The sequence below is a fragment of the Pituophis catenifer genome, unplaced genomic scaffold (genome assembly GCF_029215685.1).
Source record: "Pituophis catenifer annectens isolate HBS135680 unplaced genomic scaffold, rPitCat1.0.hap2 SCAF_3, whole genome shotgun sequence".
Taxonomy (NCBI): Eukaryota; Metazoa; Chordata; class Lepidosauria; order Squamata; family Colubridae; genus Pituophis; species Pituophis catenifer.
In genome coordinates this window covers 159,715,580-159,738,235 of record NW_027256883.1, presented here as the reverse complement: position 1 = coordinate 159,738,235, position 22,656 = coordinate 159,715,580, and the positions used below count along the sequence as shown (strand labels likewise).

The 22,656-nt window shown below is 36.5% G+C and overlaps 1 protein-coding gene across 2 annotated transcripts in view; it reads right to left on the bottom strand.

The window, feature by feature from the left end:
* The window catches only part of ERI3 (ERI1 exoribonuclease family member 3), a 264,150-nt gene that overhangs the window by 152,812 nt on the left and 88,682 nt on the right, over nucleotides 1-22,656 (bottom strand). For both annotated transcript variants that reach the window (XM_070939619.1, XM_070939620.1), the window contains exon 6: nucleotides 20,220-20,292. In XM_070939619.1, coding sequence (XP_070795720.1) covers nucleotides 20,220-20,292 — 73 coding nt within the window. The remainder of the gene's footprint in view (nucleotides 1-20,219; nucleotides 20,293-22,656) is intronic.

Sequence of the window (22,656 nt, the reverse complement as noted above, 5' to 3'; positions counted from 1 at the left end):
ATATATACTGTAAAATTCTATGTACATCTATTTTTTAAAACCTCAGTCACTAACTAACAAAGATTAGATTAGATTAGATTAGATTAGATTAGATTAGATTAGATTAGATTAGATTAGATTAGATTAGATTAGATTAGATTAGATTAGATTAGATTAGATTAGATTAGTACCCAACTTCCAATTATTCTGGGCAGTTTACATCTCAAAAATAGGAAAGATTAAAAATATCAAAAAAGTATGTTTGGAATAGATAAACCTAACATATTTTTAAAAATCAACAGAGGCTTGTCAGCCACCCTAACTCAGCCCTGGGAGCAAACATAGGTTTTCAAAAATTTGCAGAACAGCTGATATAGGATGGGAACCATATGGATCTCTGGGGGTGGTCTTCCAGAGAGAAAGCACTGAGACAGACAAGGCATATTTTCTGGTCCCAATAGATTACATTATTTAATTGAAGGGACCTGGCACATACCCACTCTCCTCTTATCCCTCAAATAACCAGATCCTATGCCAAGAAGGGGTTTATAGGTGATAACCAGCATCGTGAATTGTGCCTGGAAGCCCACTGGTAATCAGTGCAGCTTGCAAAGCAGTAATCCAAGAAGTATCTTTTGTACTAAATGATGCAAGATATTATGATTATACCTATATTGTAATGAAAATGTATTTTAAAGATGTTTCTGCAATTTGTAGACCTTGTGGTGTTAGTGTAGTATATTGGAGGTGATAAAATGTTGAAAAATCAAAAACAGTACTTGAATTGATTCAGAAAATAGACTGGGAGCTCATGAAGGAGCTTGCCCACGGGTACAGTCCTATGTAAGAATGTGCACATTTTTATATTGGTAAAGCATTGTGCCTATGAATATTTTGTATTGATCCGTGTATTAAAAAACTTATCAACAGGGTTTGTTAAACACTAAGGTTTACAAAAATGTAGAAATATCTTTAAAATACATTTCCCTTCCCTTCCCTCTTTCCTTTTAATTCCTTCTATCCCAGAAGCCACATGAAATTACAAGAAAGGCAGATGTAGGTAACCAATTCCTGCATTAGAATTTTCAAGGCAGTTCTCCAATAGAAACTCTTTCCCCATGAAGCTAGCAGATACAACAAAAAGAAAGGCCTTATTGGTGGTAGTTGCCATAGTAATAGAACACAATTTCCAGAAAAATATTCCTGTGGCTTTATTGTACTTTATATTTTCATCATTTCAGGTGTAATTTTAAGTGGATAACAATTTCATTGTGGTTTATGAATTCTGGTGGTTTGAATGCATTACTGACTTTTTGATTCCACATTTATTGATTCCACAGACAAGGCTTACTTTAAGCATCCAACTCTTTTATTTATTTAACTACCTTTTAAAACCCGCTGCTAGCTAGTTCAAAATTACTCTTATGATTTGCGCCTATAAATTAGATACCGAACTATAAAGCCAAATAAAATAAATTAATAATGATGTGGAAATTATATACACATGTATATGTACTTAGATACAATCTCTTAATTGTAATAACCCAATGACATGAGCACCAGCAGAAAAAGTGGGTCAGAAGATGTTACAATGGGTACACTGGATATTTACCTCATACAAAATAATCAGGAACTTTAGTCTGAAGAGGGTGATGAAGAACTTAAGGCTTGTGTCAATATTAAAAGTCCAAAACAGAGGAAGATAAAAGTGACCAGTATTATTACATTGTATTATTCCCTGAATTCATCAGAGCTCTAATGGTTATTTTCCTCTGACAGTATCAAGGAAACTGGAAGGATGTAGGCCAACTTCTAACAAGAGAGGCATCAGAGTGGTCTCTAATAGTTAAAAAAAGCTGCTTTTTCTGCCATACATGCGGAACTGAGGTTATCTGTCAGAGGCATACTAAACAAAACATTGACCTCTCAACTTGCAACTCCAATGATAAAAAATACATCTGCTTGCATAGATAGGCAGGGGGAAGAATGCACTGCTTACCTCTGTGCTGCCATAAGAGGCAGCTAATACTTTAATCTCAAAGAGCTGCATTTAACCTTCATCCCTCCTCCCTCTCCTTTAAGGAATCAGGGATGAGAAGGGATTTTGCATAGTGAGAATTCTTCATGTTTGCTATACAGAGTGGGTAAGGAGAACAAAAGAGAGGCTTGTGCAAGATTTATCTTCTCATATCTTACCAAACGATTTTCTCCACTTCGTAGCACAGGAATAACTAACTCTACAGCATACCATCTTTGCCCACAAGCTCCTATAAGGCTTGGCTACTGTTCAGTGATTGCAAACTCTTCAATGTTAGGCCCTAAAAGAATGTGATTAGAATGAGGAGACGGGATTATTCATTCCAGAAATATCCCTTTTTTTTCAGCTTGGCGGATCCATTTAACCATCCTTTTCCATGTATACAATAATTTTCTCTCTCACCAGTCATGGAACGCTGTCCACGTTGCATGATTATTGTAAAACATGCCCTGCTTTTAATCCCTTCTTCACTCTTGCTCCAGTATTGACTGGAGGACATGATGGGTCAACTGTAAGGTTAGGTTTGTCTCTTTCAACACTGGTATACTAAAAGTATTCCAGCCTCTCAGCTGATTTCAGGTATTTATGAAGTCCAGCCAAGCAACAGAAAGGAAAAGTTCTCCTTGCAGAGAATATGGTGTCAGGGAGAAGTCAAGATTATTGGCATCTACTAAAGCAGCTCCCTAACTGGATACACTCCAGAGGCATGGATTTCAACTCAACAAGAATTTCTCAAGAATGTGGCATTTCTGAAAATTCTGGGAAGTGAAGTTCATGCATCTGAAGCGTACTCCGGTTACAGAAGTCTTAAGTAGGTCATGATTTAACTTCAAATTAATGATGATGTCAACTCTTAGAGACAGGCAAGATCAAAAAAAAAAATGGCAGGAATTGCAAGAATGCAGGGTGGAATAACAGAATCTTGAAAGCCTGCCAATTTCTCTGTTCCCTAAAAGTTATTTTGGAGGTTCTTTCTTACAATTTCCTTTTTCTCAGGACTGAGCAATCTTTTCTGAAATTCCCCCTTAATGTCTGCTCATTGCCACCACCACCCATTTATAAGACCAAGAAATTCCTTCACAGAAGGTGGCAGTCCATAACAATATTTGATCTATAATTTAATTCTAGCCTTTATATTCAGTTTGAAGATTCATAATTCAGCACTGCCACGAGCTTCTTCATAACGGCACAGCCGGCATCCTGCCGCTCACGGCTGCGCCAGTATGTCAAACTTCATGGCAGTGCTGCCGTTCGTATGTGGAAGGGCAAAAGCGTTACAGAGTCCTGCTCCAGGAGGCGGCAGTGGCGTGATGAATCTCACAAAGACTCATTTCTGACAGGTGGGGCAGGGGAGAAGCGAGACGCGAGGAGCGAGACATGGCTCCCCTTGCCATCTCTTTTCTCTCCCCCCCCCCCCGGGTATGGCAGGGCTCCTGCCCCTTGCTTAGCCACCGCCCCCTTTAGGGATGGAATTTGTGGGTGGCAAGTGAGGGAGCAAGAAGCGGGACACGCGTCTTACCTTTCAAGCTCCCTGGCGTTCCTCACCGTTGTGTCCAGGGAAACACGTTGTAAAAGAAAACTTCACGTGAGTTCAATCAAACTTCTCAAACTTGCAAGAAGTTTTCTTTTACAACGTGTTTCCCTGGACACAATGGCGAGGAATGCCACGGAGCTGGAAAGGTAAGACGTGTGTGGGGATGGCAGCAAGACACATCAGGGCAGTGGCAGCCAGCCACTTGGAAAGCACAAAGAATAGGGAGGGAGGCGGCAGCAACAACAGAATATCCAGTCCCATGCTCGCCACCTCCTCCACCCCCAAAATAATAAGACACCCCCCCCCATAATAAGGCCAAGCCCTTATTTCAGGACTCAAAAGAAAATAAGACAGTAGTTGTTAACGAAGGACCATCCGTAGTGTGTTTATCTCACAGCAATTTACAAACTTCTTTAAGGCTGTGCATTACATCTGAACTCACACAGGGCAGGAGTCTAAAGCACTCCTTTTTGAAAAGATTAAATAGACCCAGAAGATTCTATTCGGAGGTCTGTACGTTATCCGTGAGTCAAACTGTAGGATTTTATATGTTAACACCAGTTATTTGAACTGGATTTGAAAATCCATTGACAGCCAGTACATAGTGAGTCTCACCTGCCAGTAAGCAGATAGCTACACTCCCAACCAACTGTAATTTCCATGTAGTCCTCAAAAACAACAGCAAGAATGGCACATTGCAGTAGTTTAAGCTTGAAGTGATAAAAGCATAAATCCTTGTCACAAGGGCTTCTCAGTCCAAATCAGGCTGCAACTAGCACACCAGCCAGGATATGTACATTTCTTTGATCAACAGCCAATTCTTGCAATAGTCAGACAATGGATACCAACAGAAAACCAACAGCTTCATAACAAAGCTTTACTTTTCAGAACCCCATAGACTTTTTTTTCCTAATTGGCAACATCATTGATACAGTTGATCATATAGGATGGTGAGATTTTTGTTTTATTTTTGCCATACCTTCAAAACTCAGGATACACTGATACAGGTACACATTTTAGAAACCCTTTCTCTACCATTAGGTACACAACTTGCTCTACTTACTACCAGTACTATATTAGAGATTACACAAACTAATACATGTACACACCCACAAAAGGGAAAAAAAAAACTTGTGATATAATAATCACTTCTTGATGCATATGGAGTGGAATACATTTTCAAAGTGTATTTGTCTCAGATTGCAAACTTTAATCCCAGCATTTCTATAATTTATGATTTTTTTAAAAAAAAAGAGGACTCACATTTTAGACAGACAGACAGACACTCACACACACACATATTAAGACATATACATTTTTTAAAGTTTACATTTTGAAATTTTTTTAGCCAATTCTGTCTAAAACAATAGTTTTATATTTTAATTATATTCATGCACAGGTTTGTGTCTGTAACTTTCTTTCTCCGTCCCTCAACCTGCCACATGTAGTGCTTTTTTTCAAATTCATCAACCAATCACATCACATGCCCAAAGTGAATGCTGATCATTGTCTCAGTGGAACAGTCGGCCTTTATTTCATTTAGAGCCAACTGGTTCTTGCAATACATGTTGTTCTTAGTAAGAGTCTTAAAATCCATAAATCAAAGGTCCCCATCTTCTTTCTCTTTCACACCCATTCATTAGAACAAGAAATACCTTGCTCTAGGACTTCCGGTTTCCTTGTCTTCGGCGACGGCGGCGCTCTTTGAAGCTCCGCCAGCCCCGCCGCCTGTAGAGCCGCTTCGAGACGAAGAAGCGGCTCGAAAACTTCTAAATCCACAGGATTGAAGAAGGAGAGATCGCAGGGCACAGGTTGAGCCCCTGTAACCCCCCAGGGAAGTTTCTGGGGAGAGAACAGGCGTGGCTCCCTCCCAACCTGCTGAAACTCCGGGCGACGTGGGACGATTCTGCTTTTGCAGAACAAGCCGGCTGCAGGAAACTTAAAGCGAAAGAACCAGCTTTAATAAACAGCGAAACTACTGAATCCTGAAATTTGGAAACGCAAGTATTAGCACTTTGTTGACTTTTCAATTTGAGAAAATGCGAGTGAGTGAAAGTGCTTTGAAAAAACATGGCGCCTAGCCTCAGAGTTAACGAGCCGGCGAGTGTGGATTGGTGAAGTTACTTTGCTTTGTTACAAAGTTTCCAAGTTGCTACAAAGTTGCCTTGCTTGTTATAAGAGAAACAACTGGGAAATTTTTCCCTTTTCAATACTGGACTTTGCTTTATTTTAACCCTTATTTGATCAAATCTGGGGGACTTTTTTAGAAGTCTTTGTGCAGGAGGGAAAGGAAAAGGAACTTCCCTCTTTAGAAAAACTAGATCACGAGCCAGGATGGCTTCAAAGAAGCAGGAAGGGAAGGCATTAGGGGGGGATCCCCCACATACAAACATGAAATGCAACTTCCCCCTGCTCAACAGCTACAAACTCAGAAAAAAGAATTTGATGTGGGAGATTTAAAAGAATTTATTTCTAAAACTTTGGATGATAAATTTCAAAAATCTCAACAGGAGATAGATGATAAACTTCAAAAATCACATCAGGAATTTATGCAGGAAATTAATGAAGTTAAAGACATGGTGAAACAGAATCAAAATAAGGTGACCAAAAAAATATCAGAAGTGGCGTCTGGCCTGGCAGAATTTATTGGGAAAGTTGATTTTAAAGTTGAAGAACTTAAATCAGAAGTTAATGTTAAGATGAAAGACAATGATTATAAAACTGATGAAGTTGATAATAAAATGCAGAGAATTGAAGATGAGATTGTTATGATACAATTCCGGGCGATGGAATTTGCCATACGGCTTCGGGGAATTCGAGAGGAGGAGAGACAGGATTTGAGACAAGTTTGCTCTGAAGCCTTGGCTAAGATTTTACAAGCTAATCCTGATTTGGTATTTCATAAAATAGATAAAATTTACAGAGTGAACTCTTGGGTGGCCAGACAAAGACAACTGCCCAGAGATGTGGTCATATACTTTACTGACAGAGAAATTAGAAATGATATCCTGCAAAAATCTTTTCATACTTCTGTACAAGTGGGGGGTTCACGACTTGAAATTTTTAAAGAATTACCTCCTAAAATGTTGAAAGCTAGAAAAGAATTTGGTTTTCTTGTTAAGGAATTGAAAAATTTACAGATACCCTTCCGGTGGGACGCACCAGCTGGGATAATTTTTAGATATAAGGGAGAAGGATATCGGTTGAATACCGTGGAGAAGGCACAACACTTTTACAGTACTATTCTTAAGGAAAGAACACCATCTCCACGTACATCTACAGTTTTGGAGATTAAGGAGAGTGAAGAGAGGCAATTGAAAGAACAGTCTAAGCAGGAATTAGAAATAGTGCAAGGTGCAGAAGGAGGTTTTCTGAGTGAGCCCTTGTTGGATTCTTCTCCAATTTTGGATTTGATTCAGTTGACTGAAGTTAAAGATCAACGTATAACTAGAGCTCAATCCAAGCTACTTAAACAAAAGCAACAACAACAACAGGAAAGACAAGACAAGAAGGCAGTTAAGAGTACCGTACAAGAGAGTGGCGCTATGGGAGGAGCGAGATCGAAGCTCTCGGATGAACTTCAAATATTTTGCTCTGCGCTACAGAAAGAGGCTGATGACCTTTAAATGTCTATCTTGGAATGTTAATGGGTTGAATTCAGCACAGAAAAGGAAGAAATTATTTACATATTTGAAACAATTTAATAATGATATAATATGTTTACAAGAAACGCATATCACAACTCAAGATCAAAAATATTTGATAAACTCAAAACTAGGAGCACATTATATATCTTCAACTTCGCAGAAAAAGAATGGTGTGGTTATTTATGTAAATAAAAAATTAACAGCGAAAGTTATAGAAGCAGATCAAGATGGTAGGTTTGTAGCAATTGAATTGCTCACAGCAAATGGACAAATTCTTTTGATTGGAATTTATGCTCCCAACCAACAACAGGACTATTTTTATAAGATGTTACATACTAAAATATTGCAATGGGACTATAGATCTATTTTAATTATGGGAGACTGGAATGGAGTAATTGATTCTAAACTAGATAAAAAGAGCTTGGCAAAGTCTAGAATTAGACTACCACAGACTTTTTTTGATATGAAAGAAGATATGGAATTAAAAGATGTTTGGAGAATACATAATCCAAATGAATTGGATTACACTTTCTTTTCTGATAGACATAGATCCTTTTCTAGGATTGATTTTATTCTGTTGTCAAATGATCTACTTGTCAAGACAAAAAGAACAAAGATTTTTCCAAGAACTTTGACTGACCATAGCCCTGTATGTTTAGAAATTGAGACGGATAAGGTTGAGAGACGTTCTTGGAGATTAAATGAGAACTTGTTTAGATATGAAAAAAATACAATAGAACTTAAAAAGCATTTGAAAGAATTTTTTGAAATAAATTTGAATAAAGGTACCCCAATTGAAATTGTTTGGGACGCAAGTAAAGCTTATATGAGAGGGGTACTTATCTATATGAATTCTAAACATAGACTGCTCCGACAAAAGAAAAGATCTGAGTTGGAAATGGAAATAAAGAATAAAGAACAGTTACTTATTAAAAACCCAACAGATGAAAGAATACGAAGTGCTATAAAACTTTTGAAAGACCAATTTCAAATGCTTATGGCGGAACAAGTCGCAACAAGCCTACAATACGCGAAGCATAACACATTTTGCAACGCTAATAAACCGGGCAGATGGTTGGCTTACACACTGAGGAAAAAACAAAGTGCACGGATTATCGATAGTATTGATATTGGAGGGAAAGAAATCTTTCAACAAAAATTAATTAAAGAAGCTTTTGTGGACTATTATACTAAATTATATGCCAAAGAAGAGGTGCAGAATGGACTTATAGAAAAATATTTAAATGATAAGAGAGTTACAAAAATTACTGATCAACAAAAGGAAAGAATGAATTATCCTATAACAGAGGAGGAGATAACAGTAGCAATTAAACAGCTAAAAACAGCTAAAGCTCCTGGCACGGATGGTTTGACTGCAGTGTATTATAAAACTTTACAAGCTGAAATGGTGGGACAACTTAGAGATTTATTTTGCAATATTCAACAAGGGGGTAAAATACCCCCATCTTGGACAACTGCTTATATATCTTTGATACCAAAAGAACAAGTTGGTCCTAAAAAACCAGAGAATTATAGACCAATATCTCTTTTGAATACAGACTATAAAATTTATGCGAAGGTATTAGCCAACAGGTTGATGCCAGTAATCCAAAAGGTGATTCATGAGGACCAAGCGGGATTTATTGAGGGTAGATATATGAAGGACAATGTAAGGCAAGTAATAGACTTATTGGAATATCTTGATAAGAATAAACAGATTCCTGCAGTGCTGGTTTTTTTGGATGCAGAGAAGGCCTTTGATAGAGTGGATTGGAATTTTCTACTAAAGACTTTAAAAAAGATGGGCTTTGGGGACCAATTTATACAGGCGATCTCAGCAATTTATCAAGAGCAAAAAGCACAGATTATTATTAATGGAAGTTTGACGACAGAGTTTAAAATTGAAAAAGGAACAAGACAGGGATGTCAGTTGTCCCCACTTTTATTTATTTTAACATTGGAAGTCTTGCTAAATACAATACGGGACTCTAAAATTTTGAAAGGTATAATGATAAGGCAAGAGGATTATAGAATAAAGGCATTTGCAGATGATCTGGTTGTTACCCTATCACAACCAATGGAATCAACAATCCTGATGAACGACATTATACAAGACTATGGTAGAGTTTCAGGTTTTAGACTGAATTCAAAAAAGACTAAAATGATAGTTAAAAATATGACACAAGATCGTAAACATGAGCTTGAAAGGAGGGCAGGTTTTGAAATTGTACCTAAGGTAAAATATCTTGGAGTTCAGGTTGCAGAATCAAATATGAAATTGTTTCAAAATAATTATGAGGTGTTGTGGCGAGAGGTCCAGAAAGACATGGAGACTTGGAAAAAGCTGCAACTGTCTTTACTTGGAAGAATAGCAGCAGTTAAGATGAACATTTTGCCAAGATTTCTGTTTTTGTTTCAAATGATTCCGGTGCTTAAAAGTGATAAACAACTGAAAGTTTGGCAGTCGGGTGTGAATAAGTTTGTCTGGAACGAGAAGAAGCCGAGAGTGAAATTGAAAATTATGCAAGATGTTCCAGAAAGAGGAGGCCTTAAACTCCCAAACCTACAGTTATATTATGATGCAGCAGCTTTAACTTTAACAAGTGATTGGTTTGGAAGTAAAAAGACTGGAATACTGAATGCAGAAAGTTTTGATCTTGAATTTGGATGGCATGCTTATTTATTTTATGACGACAAAGTAGATAAAGTATTCAAAAGTCATATACTTAGAGACTCTTTGATGAGAGTTTGGAAGAAGCACCGACTCAAATGGGATTACAAAATACCGTTATGGCTGGATCTTGGTCATACTATGTGGAATACAAATATAATGTCACTCGGGGGGTTTTTATATAAAGAGGTTCTTTTTACAGATGCGGGCAGATGGCAGTTGAAGACATTACAGATACTGTTGGATGAAGGAATTAATTTAACTTGGCTACAATATAATCAACTACAATTGAGATGGAAAGAGGACCAAAAAACTGGTATTATGTTGCATGAGGAAGAATTGGTTAGACATATAAGAGAGAAAGGTCCAATGCATATTAAAAGGCTTTATAATGTTTTGCTAGAAAGGGATTCAGAAACTGAATTAGTTAAAGATTGTATGATTAAGTGGGCACAAAATTTTGAAGAACCAGTGATGTTGGAAACATGGGAAAAAATTTGGGTTCAGAATGTTAAATTTACACAGTCGCAGAACTTGAGGGAAAATTTTTATAAAATGTTTTATAGATGGCATTTAGATCCTAAAAAGTTGTCATGTATGTACCCTAATGTTCAGCCAAAATGTTGGAGATGCGAATGTTTGGATGCTACGTATTATCATGTTTGGTGGACCTGTAGGAAAGTTAAGGCTTTTTGGATAAAAATATGGTGGGTTATGCAGAATGTTTTGAAGAAAAAAATTCAATTCTCTCCACAACTGTTTTTATTGGGTATAGTTAAGGGTTTTACACGGGGTGAAATAAAACTAATATTGCATATGATAACAGCAGCAAGATTGTTGATAGGTAAATATTGGAAGAATGAAGCTTTGCCTACTATCGAGGAATGGACTTTGAAGATGGCTAGTTTTGCAGAGATGGCGAAGATTTCAGCATATTTAAAGGATTGTTCACAAGAGACTTATGAATGGGAATGGAAAAGGTGGATAGAATATGTTCAGAACAAATATCAAACTAGAAAGTATCAAATAGCTTTTATTTGAAAATAATGTATTAGAAATATCTTAATGTAAAGAGATAAAGAGGAAAAATTATATAAGGGGAGGGATGGGTTCAAGTTTATATATCAGTGTTATTAGTTATGAGTACATAATAAGGAAGTCTGGGGGGGAGGGTTAGGGAGGGTTAGGGAGGATGGGAAGTTTGGGGAGGGAGGTGGGGGGGGGGAAAAAGGGGTGAAAATGTAATTGTAAAACTTTTGCAATAAAAAAAAAAAAAGAAATACCTTGCTCTTACCTTCTAGCCCTGATTCTATACGTTCTAGAAAGTTCTACTCTGATCTTTGTTGTCATATAAATTCCTTACCTTTCTGATCTTGTCACTGTCCTTATTCTTAGGATTAATTTCTTTAGTTCTCCACCACACTATCCATCTTAATCTGTTTTTGAGCTCAGGAAGACAAAGACATCTACCGCATTTACCCTTCGCTATCAATTGTAAGTTTACTAATTATGTTGATTGACAGTTTCTTTGTTTTCTTAGTATTTAATTTTAACCAAGATTTTCAATTTCCATTTTTGTGGTCACGATGAGCTTTTGAAGTCTTACTTTAAGCTAACAAAATGGCATCATCTGCATAACTCACATTCTTAGAATTTTAACCTCCAAGTTGAATGAATGAATTTTTTATTACAGCCTTTGGCCAATCAATCAATAAATCTCCAAATTTGATTCTGGCTGTCATCTCTTCCAGTACAGCCATTCTTATAATATATTTGTAATATAACAGAATATACATTCTTGTGTTAAATAAAACTTTAAAAAAAACTGTTAAAAATGTCGTCTAATATTATAAACCCCTTAATTGTGGCACTGTGCAGCAACAGCATTCAGGCAAAAATAGCAGGCAGAGGTCTATGTTAGCAATTAGCCTATGCAGCCACACATCAACCATCACAGACAAGACCAGATGGCAACTAGAAGGATTATAAACAACAAGCACAAATGTTTAAGCATCATAGCCTAACATTTCAGGATGGGTCACCCCAGGACAGTGATGTACAGCTATAACAAGCTGGATTGGTCTGGACCAGCTGTAGATGAAGTCTACCATTTGCTGCGTTGCATTATGTTATATACATATGATGAATTATAGTTAGAAATGTATAAAAAAGTGCAAGCATTATTTGACAAAACCCTTTTTGTTTTCAATATATAAAGTAAAACACTTTTATAGCAATTAATTAAAGATAGGCTTTGAGATAAATACAATTCAATGCCAAGTTAGCCAGAGCTAGAACTTTTGTCATCTGTGTTTTATTTTGTCAACTGAAATTAGATTAAATGCTATTCAATGGCAGCCTTAGCTTTAGCCTTCAACAAATATTATCTCATGATAATCCCAAACCTGTTTTCTTAATACACCCAATACCAATGAGCTCAAACAAGAAAATTAGTATCAGATAGTATTTAAAAATAATACTAAAACAAGGGTCAAAAATAAAATTAGCCAAAAAAACCCATTGAGAATATTTAAAACTTTTTTTAAAAAATAGTTCAGTGGCCCTCAAGCCAATCCTAAGAACATCCTAAATCTACTTGGTAAACAGACAAAACTATTAAGTAACATAGTCTAATATTCACGTTTCACAGGAAAAAAGATGGTCCTTAGACAAGTCCTTTACAATATATTTAAATTTTCCAGCGCAGGTAAAATGAATCACTACAGATGGCTTTACACTGAGAGAATAATGTCATCCACATTAACTCCTCGAAAATGACAAGAAGGGCCCTATGGATAAGGAGCAGCTGCTATTTCTTTCTTTAAACAACAAGCATACAAGGAGCGCTGACCCACTGAACTAAATTCTACTGATATTTGAAATGGGTCCTAAATAGCTCTTTTTTCCATTTCTATAGTTGCACTATGCCTTTACTACCGGTACATGTATATACCTTAGGCACAAGTATGAAAAAGCAAAAAATAAATTTAAAAACCCTGAAATTTGTTTTCAAAACTCACATTCTATTTCCACAAATTTGACTTTTATTTGTAAATGATATTTATGCATCCAGGTTAGAGAACTGTTTGCAGTGTACCACTTCAGTGAGTATACTTCAGTTTCTTTAAGGCCTCGCTGGATGCCCTTTTTGTCTCCAGTGACTACCCGCTAGCTCTTTCTCTTTGATTTAAGAGTTCCTCTCCTGGCCCTGACAGTAAGGTATTTCTGTCCCACAGATTATAACTCACTCTGGGCTATTATTCAACTCCCAAGCCCTGGCCCTGCTGCATTTAGTCCAAACATAATATCCTTCATGCATATATTATCTGTCTCCCTATTATCTGGAATCATTTCGGAATTAAATTTCAGTCCTGCAATATTGGCTTCAAGAGCGGCTCGCTTTATGGGCTAGTCAAAGGTTAGAATACCAATCAAAATAACACTGCCGATGCAGCGAGACATTTTAATATTCCAAAACCCGGTAATTGTAAAAGGACATAATATTTTTTCCCTGATTACCCCAAAGGCAACACATGTTAACAAGATGAGGGAGAGAGTGAAAGGATTTCCAGAGTTCAAGACAGCTGCGTGACAGATTTAAAGGCAAAGGGGTAGCACGCTGGCCACATTCACCCTTCCAGGAGTGAGAGACAAGAGAAAATGCACCTTTCTTCCTGGATCAGATCAATGCATCTGCCTATACATATCAGTAATTGGACAGTTACCAGTATCATTTCAGTTACCACATGACCAACAAGTTGATCTCATGCAATGAGATGAAAGAATAAAGTTTGTTTATTTATTAAAAATTTTAAACTTGCCCAGCAGCCAAAGTTATCACACTGGTTTACAGTAAAACATGTCAAAATACAATCTGAATTAAAACAAATTATTAAAGCAAATTTTAATTTCAGACAAACAGCATCTCTGTCATATTTCTTTAAGAACTGTCTCCAGGCTAGATAGTTGAGCAGATGTTTGAGAGTAGGAGTGCTAATTAAGCAGGTTATTTTGCAACAGCTATTTTTCCTTATAGTAAAATATATAAACTTAATGCTTTGATCAAACCAACAATTCAACCAACTTATATTGTATCCCTGATTAAAGTCAGATAAAGATGCTCCACTAAATATAACAGCATCCTCTTAGTCACTCCATTCCAACCATTAATTTTCAAGTTTAGAGATGTCCTAAGCATTAGGATAGATGCCCATCACATCCTAATAAAAGGCCAATTGATACTCTTATCTTCCATTAATTTGTTCAGGGGTTTTTATTATGGCTGTTGCCAAGAACTGACAGCAGACTCCTCCACATAAACCATGAGCCTTGTGAAAATAGTTTATATGCTTCTGTTAAACCTGCTGCTTGTTAATTTCATTGAAAATTCACTGGTGAGCTCAAGATCTGATCCTTGGATTTTTTTTTTTATTTTGTTTAAATCCATTATTTTATATACTTCTGTTTGGAATATCAACAGATAAGACAGAGTATTACAAGAAAGTCCTAATCTTTAGCCTTTCTTCATATATTTTTCCTTGTGCTTCTTTGTTTATTTTCTAATTTTATTCTCTCTTCTAAGTTCCGAAATTTAATTTCAGAAAGTGCTAACATCTCCTGAAGCAACAATTCCAACAGAACCAGCAAAGAGACATGACGAGGTCCAGGCAAGCACCAATCTTCTGATAAATTTTTGCATAAAGTGTGTGCCAGTGCATAACTAATCTGTCCAGTCAACTCCATGCTGTCATTTGATATATAGCTTGGATTCTGATATTCCAGTGAACACAATTATGCAGAGTATATGCATGCAATTCAAGGAGGCATATTATAAGGCAAAAGTGCCCTAAACTGTAGAAATGTCTACCTGTGCTAAAATATATACTAAGGTTGTATTTACCACTCAATTGTAACATGCACTACCATAGTAGTGCCAGGTAAAAATCAAGAAACTTTAGGCGTAGTGAATGCCTCATTTGTTCTGCACAATAGAACTGTTAATTTATAACAGCCTGGTTTTTCTGTAGTTGTATACAGTGTAGTTTTATTGATATTCTCAATAAAAATTGCCCACACCCACTTCTCTTTTCTATATTACTGAGCCCAAGATATCTTGATGGTTCTGTATGAAGCCACTGGAACTAGTCATTAAAAAAATAGATAAGATGTTATGAATATGCTAATAACATTCAGCTCTCCTTCTGTGTAATATCTGAATCAGGGGAGGTTATACATGTTCTGAAGCAAAGAACAACAATAATAAACCCAAGGACTGAAACTAAACCTTGACAATATATACTTTAGTTGTATGCTTCTTGATATGGGAAGTGACAAAATAAGGAATCTGCCTGTTCTAAAATACAGTTTTACTTTCCAAAATGAAGAAAGCTCACAGGAATGTCACTATCACTGAAGGCCCAAATGAACAATATAATATTGTTCCTATATAATACTGTCTATATAATCAGTTAATATATGAACTTTGTTTAGAACGTTTCTATACTTTTTTGACCAAGGGCATTCTAACCACTGCTCCTTACATTACTTTAATGCATATGTGACAATATCCTTGATTCATGGGGGCAATTGGTGGAAAATGCAGAGACCAGATTGTTGAGTGAAGCACCTGACCATGTAGAAACTGGAAATAACTGTTTTGCTTGTTAAAAACAGAGAGTACACACATGATCACACTCTCCATTACAGACCTGGATATATGGAGATCTTGCTGCTTGTTCCACAGCTTGCAGTGTTTTGTAGGCAAGTCTTCTCAATGGTAGTGAATAAACTACCATTTAGAATGGTAGTTTGGAATAAACTCCTACCCAAATCCAAGAGCTACCTATCATTTTGTCTTTATAAATTTGTCTTCACATACATATGTCTTACATGGTCTTACATGGTCTTGCCTGTGTATTTTTTTTTTTTTTGCATTCTACCTCTCCATTTAATGACAATGTTTTTATATTGTTTTAGTTTAATGTATTTGTTTTTTGTTTTCATTTTTTATTTATATACCTCTTTGAGATGGGAGTACATGAGAATAATATAGTAATATATTAAGTGGATGGATGGAGATAGTACTGGTGATGAATAAGACTGTTTTGTTTGTGTGAGAACATCCTTTTTGCTCCCTGTAATCAAAGCTGTTTCATTCCACAGCCTGAGGAACTGCATTTTATTATATGGCAATTGCTACTACCAATCGTTTATACAGCATCATCAATGCTCATGGTATTTGCGGACAAAAGAGTTTCTCTTGTCTAAGGAATCTGTAGTGCATATTTTGATGATAAAGTACAATTTTTGGCTCTATTAATGCATAACTTTAGATAGATATTTAGATAAGGGCAATTTTGTGAAGTCTCATAAAGAAGAAAACTCCAGGGGGGGGGGTGTTTCTTATATGGGTATATCTCATATATTCTCATTTTTACATATACTTTGCTATCCTATCCTACATTTTTCCTCACACCAGTACTTTATTCACATGTTTCTGTTATTGCTCTTAAATATCTTTAAGCATTTCCTATTTTCCTAGTTCACTAGTCCACTTCCTTTCTGATCCAATTGAAATTTTGGCTTTTCCAATTAAAGCAACATAGCTCCTCTGTATGTATGAAAGTTAATTCTGTCCATAGAATTTGTGGTAATGGTAAATACTGCCTTTGACTATAGCAGAAGTAAAGACACAGTCAAAAAGTTTCAGCAACTATCTCAACACTGCCAGTAGACAGAGTTTAAGGGAAAATCTGGTACACAGAAACATTCTAAAAACATCCATATTTGGGAAGCATTGCTAAAGCGTGATCTAAACAAGGCATAAAATCTGATAAACTCTCTGTCCCAAGTCCTCACTAAACTGATGACTCACAAAAGATACAAGATAGTTCAGTGACATTAAAAATGCAAGAATGCAATATGGTTTGACAAGAAGCAGCATTTGAGGACAAAGAAAAATAAGACTTCTGACAACATATACAGCCATGAACAAGGATGGTGCTATCCTAAAATCTTGGATTTTATCCAGTCACTGCACTAAGTATCAAGTTGCCATTAATACAACTGAGCAAAGCATTCATGTGGGTGCTTTGTGAAATGCACTGAGGCAAGTGAAAACTCAAAGTACTAAGCCAGCAGCAATTCCTGAAAGGCTTGGTGTGGCTCAAGGCTCTTCCAGAGGGCTTGCACTTTGCAGGTGGATATGCCCAGATTCTGCAGTAACTGCTAGCAAAGCAATGTACATGTGCATACATGTGGAGATGACTGGAATAGCTTTCAAAGCAGCTATTCCCAGCTTACCAACGGATGCAGCTGTCTCCCCATTTCAAAGGAGAATTTCATTTTCACCAAGGTGTTTCACACTGTGTTGCTCTGAATACTTTGCACAGCCCTACTATTAATCTCTGCATGCTGAAATGTCTTTCCTTTCTTGCAAATCCAAAATGGACTATTGGATCTGATTGCAAGGTGTGGGGAAATGGACAGCTTCTCCTTCAACAATAGCCCATCATCATTAAGTCATGCAAGGTCACAAAGAATGAATCAGTTTCCTCTATGTTCTAGTGTAAAGAATAGGAAACAATGAAAACACAGGTGCCTTGACCTTTTTCTAAGAATAGTAGTTCCCAATCAAATAGCAAGCCATTCTGAGTCACCAAGTTATTTTGCCAATGTTAGATACAGAACCAGGGCATAAAATCTATAAATGATTAAAGGTCTCCGAAAGAGCTGTTTTCAAAATGCTCTGAAGCAAACACAGTAGCAAAGCTTCTTTCTCCACTCCTAGATATACTAGGAGTACTGTTGTTATTTTTTAAATATTTCTTCCAATCTCCCTAAGCCAACCAATATCTCGCTATAAGACTTCTAGCTACAATCCCATCAGGTTTTTTTTATTATGTTCATTAGTAATTCTGAAAGATCACCGTATCAGCAGCAGAAAGATGTTAACCTTTGCTAGCCATTACCCTGCCATGGCCTCTCCCTTACTACCACTCACTACCTACCATATATTCCATTTTTTTCTCCCCACACACCACGATCATGGTTTTTTTTATTCCAGTCTCTCCCTATCCTCCATTATCTTTCAAAATCTCTGTATCTTTGGGAAAGTGAAAACAATATATTTTCCACATCCTTCTTGAAAATTTGTTTTTAAAAATACCCCAGTAATATAGAAGTGATAAATCAACCCATTCAATCTAAAACAGTATTCACTTCACAGAAATTATAGAAAAGATTTAATATAATACAATAAACCTGAAAATTGAGAAAAATACTTTGTTTCCAGAGACTATGTGATGTCCTTCTCAATCGTAGCCATCTGAACACAGTCTTCATTGGAATTTTGGCTCTACTTAGCCTAAACAGAAACTAAAGTTTTTATTTGTGGCTGTCTTTGGACCATAGGCAAGTCAGCAAAGAAAAAGCCTGGTGCACAAGAAGCTAGAAGAAAAGCCAGAGCTTTTCCATGAGAAGGAGATTTTTCAAATTGAAGAGTCAATGAAGTAACTTCAGAGACTAGAAAATGGAAGGACTTGGCACAAAGTCAAATTCTACTCTTCCTATACTAAGCACAGAAAATACGCTTCACATCCCTCTGACCAAGTGAACATGAATCATCACATCTGATAAGAAAGCAAGTGATTTACAACTGATGTTAACCCCAAATGTTATTTCCCCTACTGTGATCTCTAACTATGTCTCTATCCTGAGATTTTGTGATGTCCCCATTCTAAGATACAACCACCCCACCCATGTGAATTATAACTCAAGCTCTATACATGAAGCCATTTTTCTTAGAAAGAATAATATTTTCCTCCATTGAAATGTCAGAATAGATTATATGAAAGCCAAATTTTTAAAACAAAAAATCAATAGCCCAAATGAAAAAGTTGCAAGAAGTACAATGTAGCAAAGAGTTTTACCTAACATATCAAATATTATCATACAGGAATATTTTACTTTTCTTCTTGATCAGGGGTGAGTTCTACTTACCTTTACTACCGGTTCACATTGTGCCTGCGTGCGCTCTTCTGGACATGCGCAGAAGCTTATGCACATGCGCAGATCACCTATGATGACATCCGGGTCAGTGGGCGGAGCCTCCCACCGGTTTTACTACCAGTTCTTGCGAACCGGTCCGAACCGGGGCAACCCACCACTGTTCTTGATACATCCATCAATACTGATTAGTTATATTATTTCTAGACATTCACCAGAACTTTTGTGAACTTCAAGTGGCAATTCTTAATGGTTTCTGGGTGGCACAAAATTCCCAACGTACTTTCATCTTATATATGCAGAAAGCCAGCAATAAGCTAGGACATTCACTCTGACAGCCGGGAAGGAAGAAATCCTTGTCAAACTAAGGCACGTGCTGCCAGCTTCTCCCCCATTACACTTGTGCCCTACTCTGAATTGACAAAACATTATTGTGCCCTACTCTGAATTGACAAAAAAAATTATGCTAATTTTCCTTCTATAACTGCTCAGACTACCTCTTAGATTTGTTTATGTAACAAAATGAAAAACAGTATTATCAGCAATTTCATTTGGCAAGCTTTTATTTAATGAGAATAGAATTTAAAATGCAAAACTATGCTATTTGTTTATACCATGATTCAAACAAAATAACGTTAAGAGCTGTTGCAGGTCTATGTGCTGCACAGTTCCTTGATTCTACTGTCAATTTCCACTCCCTGATAATATAGTTGGGTTCAGTCAGGGTGGAGTCACATATTAATCTATATAGACTTGTGAGAAACTTTTTAGAAAAATGTAAGATATTTGAGTAATCCAACAATAAAGTGTGACCAAAGAAATGAAGGAGGCATCCATGCCTCAGCAGCTATAGCTACATGTACCTACAAAAGAAAACAGGTTCAGTGGTAGTTTTATTGAAGTGAATAAAACAAAAAGCCTTAAGCATTTTAAAGACCAAAAATAGCTAGCTAATATTTGGAGCAGGGAGGACGGAGGGGAGAGTCAGAAATTCTAGGGAAGAAAGATTTAGATATGCCCCAATTGACCCAGCCTATCCTAGGGAAATGCTAAGTTATTATGCACAGAGATGCTGTATCAGGATGGCCACAATGAGATTTTCCAGCTGCAGACCATATTCCATCAAGTACAGTAAGACTCTATTAGGAGAAATACAATAGGAACTTTGCTTCACCCAGGTTCTGAGAAAATAACTCCTCATTTCAATGCAAAACAGCAGCGCTTATTAAATACCTCCTTGAAGGAAGGAGAATACTATAGAAGGAAGGGGAAATGATGGAAATGAAGAGACAACAAAGACTGAGATGGGGGAGGGCAAGAGAGACATATCAGCAATGAAAGTACCTTTTTGAGATTAATCCACTGTTTGAAGTAATCAGCAACTGGAAGTCCTAAGTACTGGCATTGTCCAGGTAACCTGTAAGAAAAAGAGCAGGTTGGTTTCAAGTAGAACAGTCTAAGTACCCAAGAAAGGAGAAATAAGGAAACGTACCATCTGTATTTCAGCCCAAACCTCAGTCTTCTTAGGAGTACATGTCTCTCTAGTTGAGAGATCCTCAACCTTTTTGGAAAGCTAGGCACATCTGACATTTTGAAAGCAAATTATTATTAAGCAAAGAAATATGGTTGTTTGCCTATTCACAAATTGGCTACCATTATGGGTGGGAAATCTCTCTGGTCCTTCAGATATTCATTATTAATTTACTATTGTATTTAAAATTAAACATTAATTGTTCTATAAAAGGTAGAATGGAACAGTGGAAGAGAAAAAAAGAAAAAGATTTTGTAAAGAGTTGCGCAGAACTTAGTTGCACAGAAATATTTCTGTGATGATCAATCCTCTTTAATGGCACAATTTCTCCCCTGCCCCATTCCTTCATTGGAAAACAAATACAGCTGCAGTTCGAAAATACAAAATAATTAAAATTTAGTTATAATACAAATTACAGAAATCTAAATAATATTTTAGAAAAACCATAAAAGGAAAAAATGGGTTAAATCCGTTGAAACCAACAGATCATACATTTCCCCCTCCCCTCAAAACTCTTCTTTGTGTTAGCCCCAATTATATTAACATGGTTATAAACTAGTGGATCATTTACCATCAGTGCCAACTCCAAATAAAACACAAACCCTCATATTTGTCTCAATGTTTAGAAACTAAGAGATAAACAAATTGAAAACAATTACAAGTATTTTGGGAGTACTTACAAAATATATTTGTTTGGTTATTTGTTTTTAAAGAATAATATATGTACGTTAAATATCCTATCATTTCATGTGCCAGAATTCATCATTTACAATGATACACAGCCCCAAAGATATTATGACAACTCTCTATATTTGTTTTATGGCTTGCAACAGATACTTTCTTGTGTCATACAATCCCTTTATTGACTAATAGATGTACTCAATGAAATGAGTTGTAAAATGACTTGGCTATGTCATTTCCCAGAGCTATCACTCAAAATATTTTGCATTAGTCTGAACAGAGTATTTAAAGTTAATGGAGGTAAATACACAAAGCCACAATGCTAAGTAGCAGGTTTATGAGGGAGAAGGAGAAGCCATTCAAAACAGCAATGCTGGGGGGCTGAGGAAAAGATTCATCTTGAATTGTCCCTTGTTTCTATGATTTAAGATCATCAGAAAAGAGTTTTGCCAGAACAAGCATATAGAGGCAAGGCACAAACATTTAGCATTCTACAATATGAAATACAGTTCTCCTATTTCTGTCTTCAGAAACAAACAAAAGGGGACAAGAACTGAACTTTGGGATCCAGGTCAATACACCTGCTACATAACCCATAACACACATTCACATATATAGCCTTCCGCTGCTGGTGGAGAAAAGAATGGACATTGCAGCCATTAGTTTAGAATGTAAATTCATTTATACTCAATCAACTTGATTGATATGGGGTAGTTAACAGGTCGTATTGCTTATTAATGCTTTGCTAAAGATTTTTAGATATGCTTTGAATGCTGGATTGGGTATGAATTAGGTGGCCATAGGAAAGACCAAAAATTAATTAAATAAGTGATTAATAGATTCATTTACACATGGTAATTACTTCAATCCAAGCAATTGGATATGCAAATCAAGCATGCTCTTTGCACCCAGCACTTTGATGTAAACTGTGCTCCTTAAACTGATTTTTTTTTTCCAGAAAAAAGGAGGGAGAAGAGATTGGACAAGGCACAGTCAAGTGAGAAGCCAGTGACATTAGTGCTTTACGCAAAAAGGTAAGATATCCTTCCTCTACGTATCTGTTAGCTTTAAACTGTGTCATACCAAAATGACTGCAATGAGGCAGTGTTAGTTCAGCGTATCTGGAGGATATCAGCTTGGGGAAAGATATCAAATGGCCTGGTTAGCATAAGCAAAATAAAATCAGTAACTTTCCTGTTTAAATGTCCACTACCTCAGCTCTACAGTTAAGCAAGCACTAACATTTAGTTTCACTGAACTAAGAATTATGTGTTCTCTTTAGAAATAAGGTTGAGTGATATAGGTGGATACGTTTCTTCCCTTAATACAGAGATGAGGAACATGCACACCTCCAGTCCATTTATAAAGTCCTCGGGCTTTTCCTGATCAAAACTGTCAAAAAGTAGTGATAATATTTCCTGTCATTTGAAGCAGGAAACACTTAAATCCACAATATAAGCCCACATATAACCTTATCAGAACCTTCACCCAGAAAAACAAAAGCAAAATAACTGGCCAATTTACATCATCACCTCATCTATTGAATAAAGCTTAAGGCTGAGAAATTTC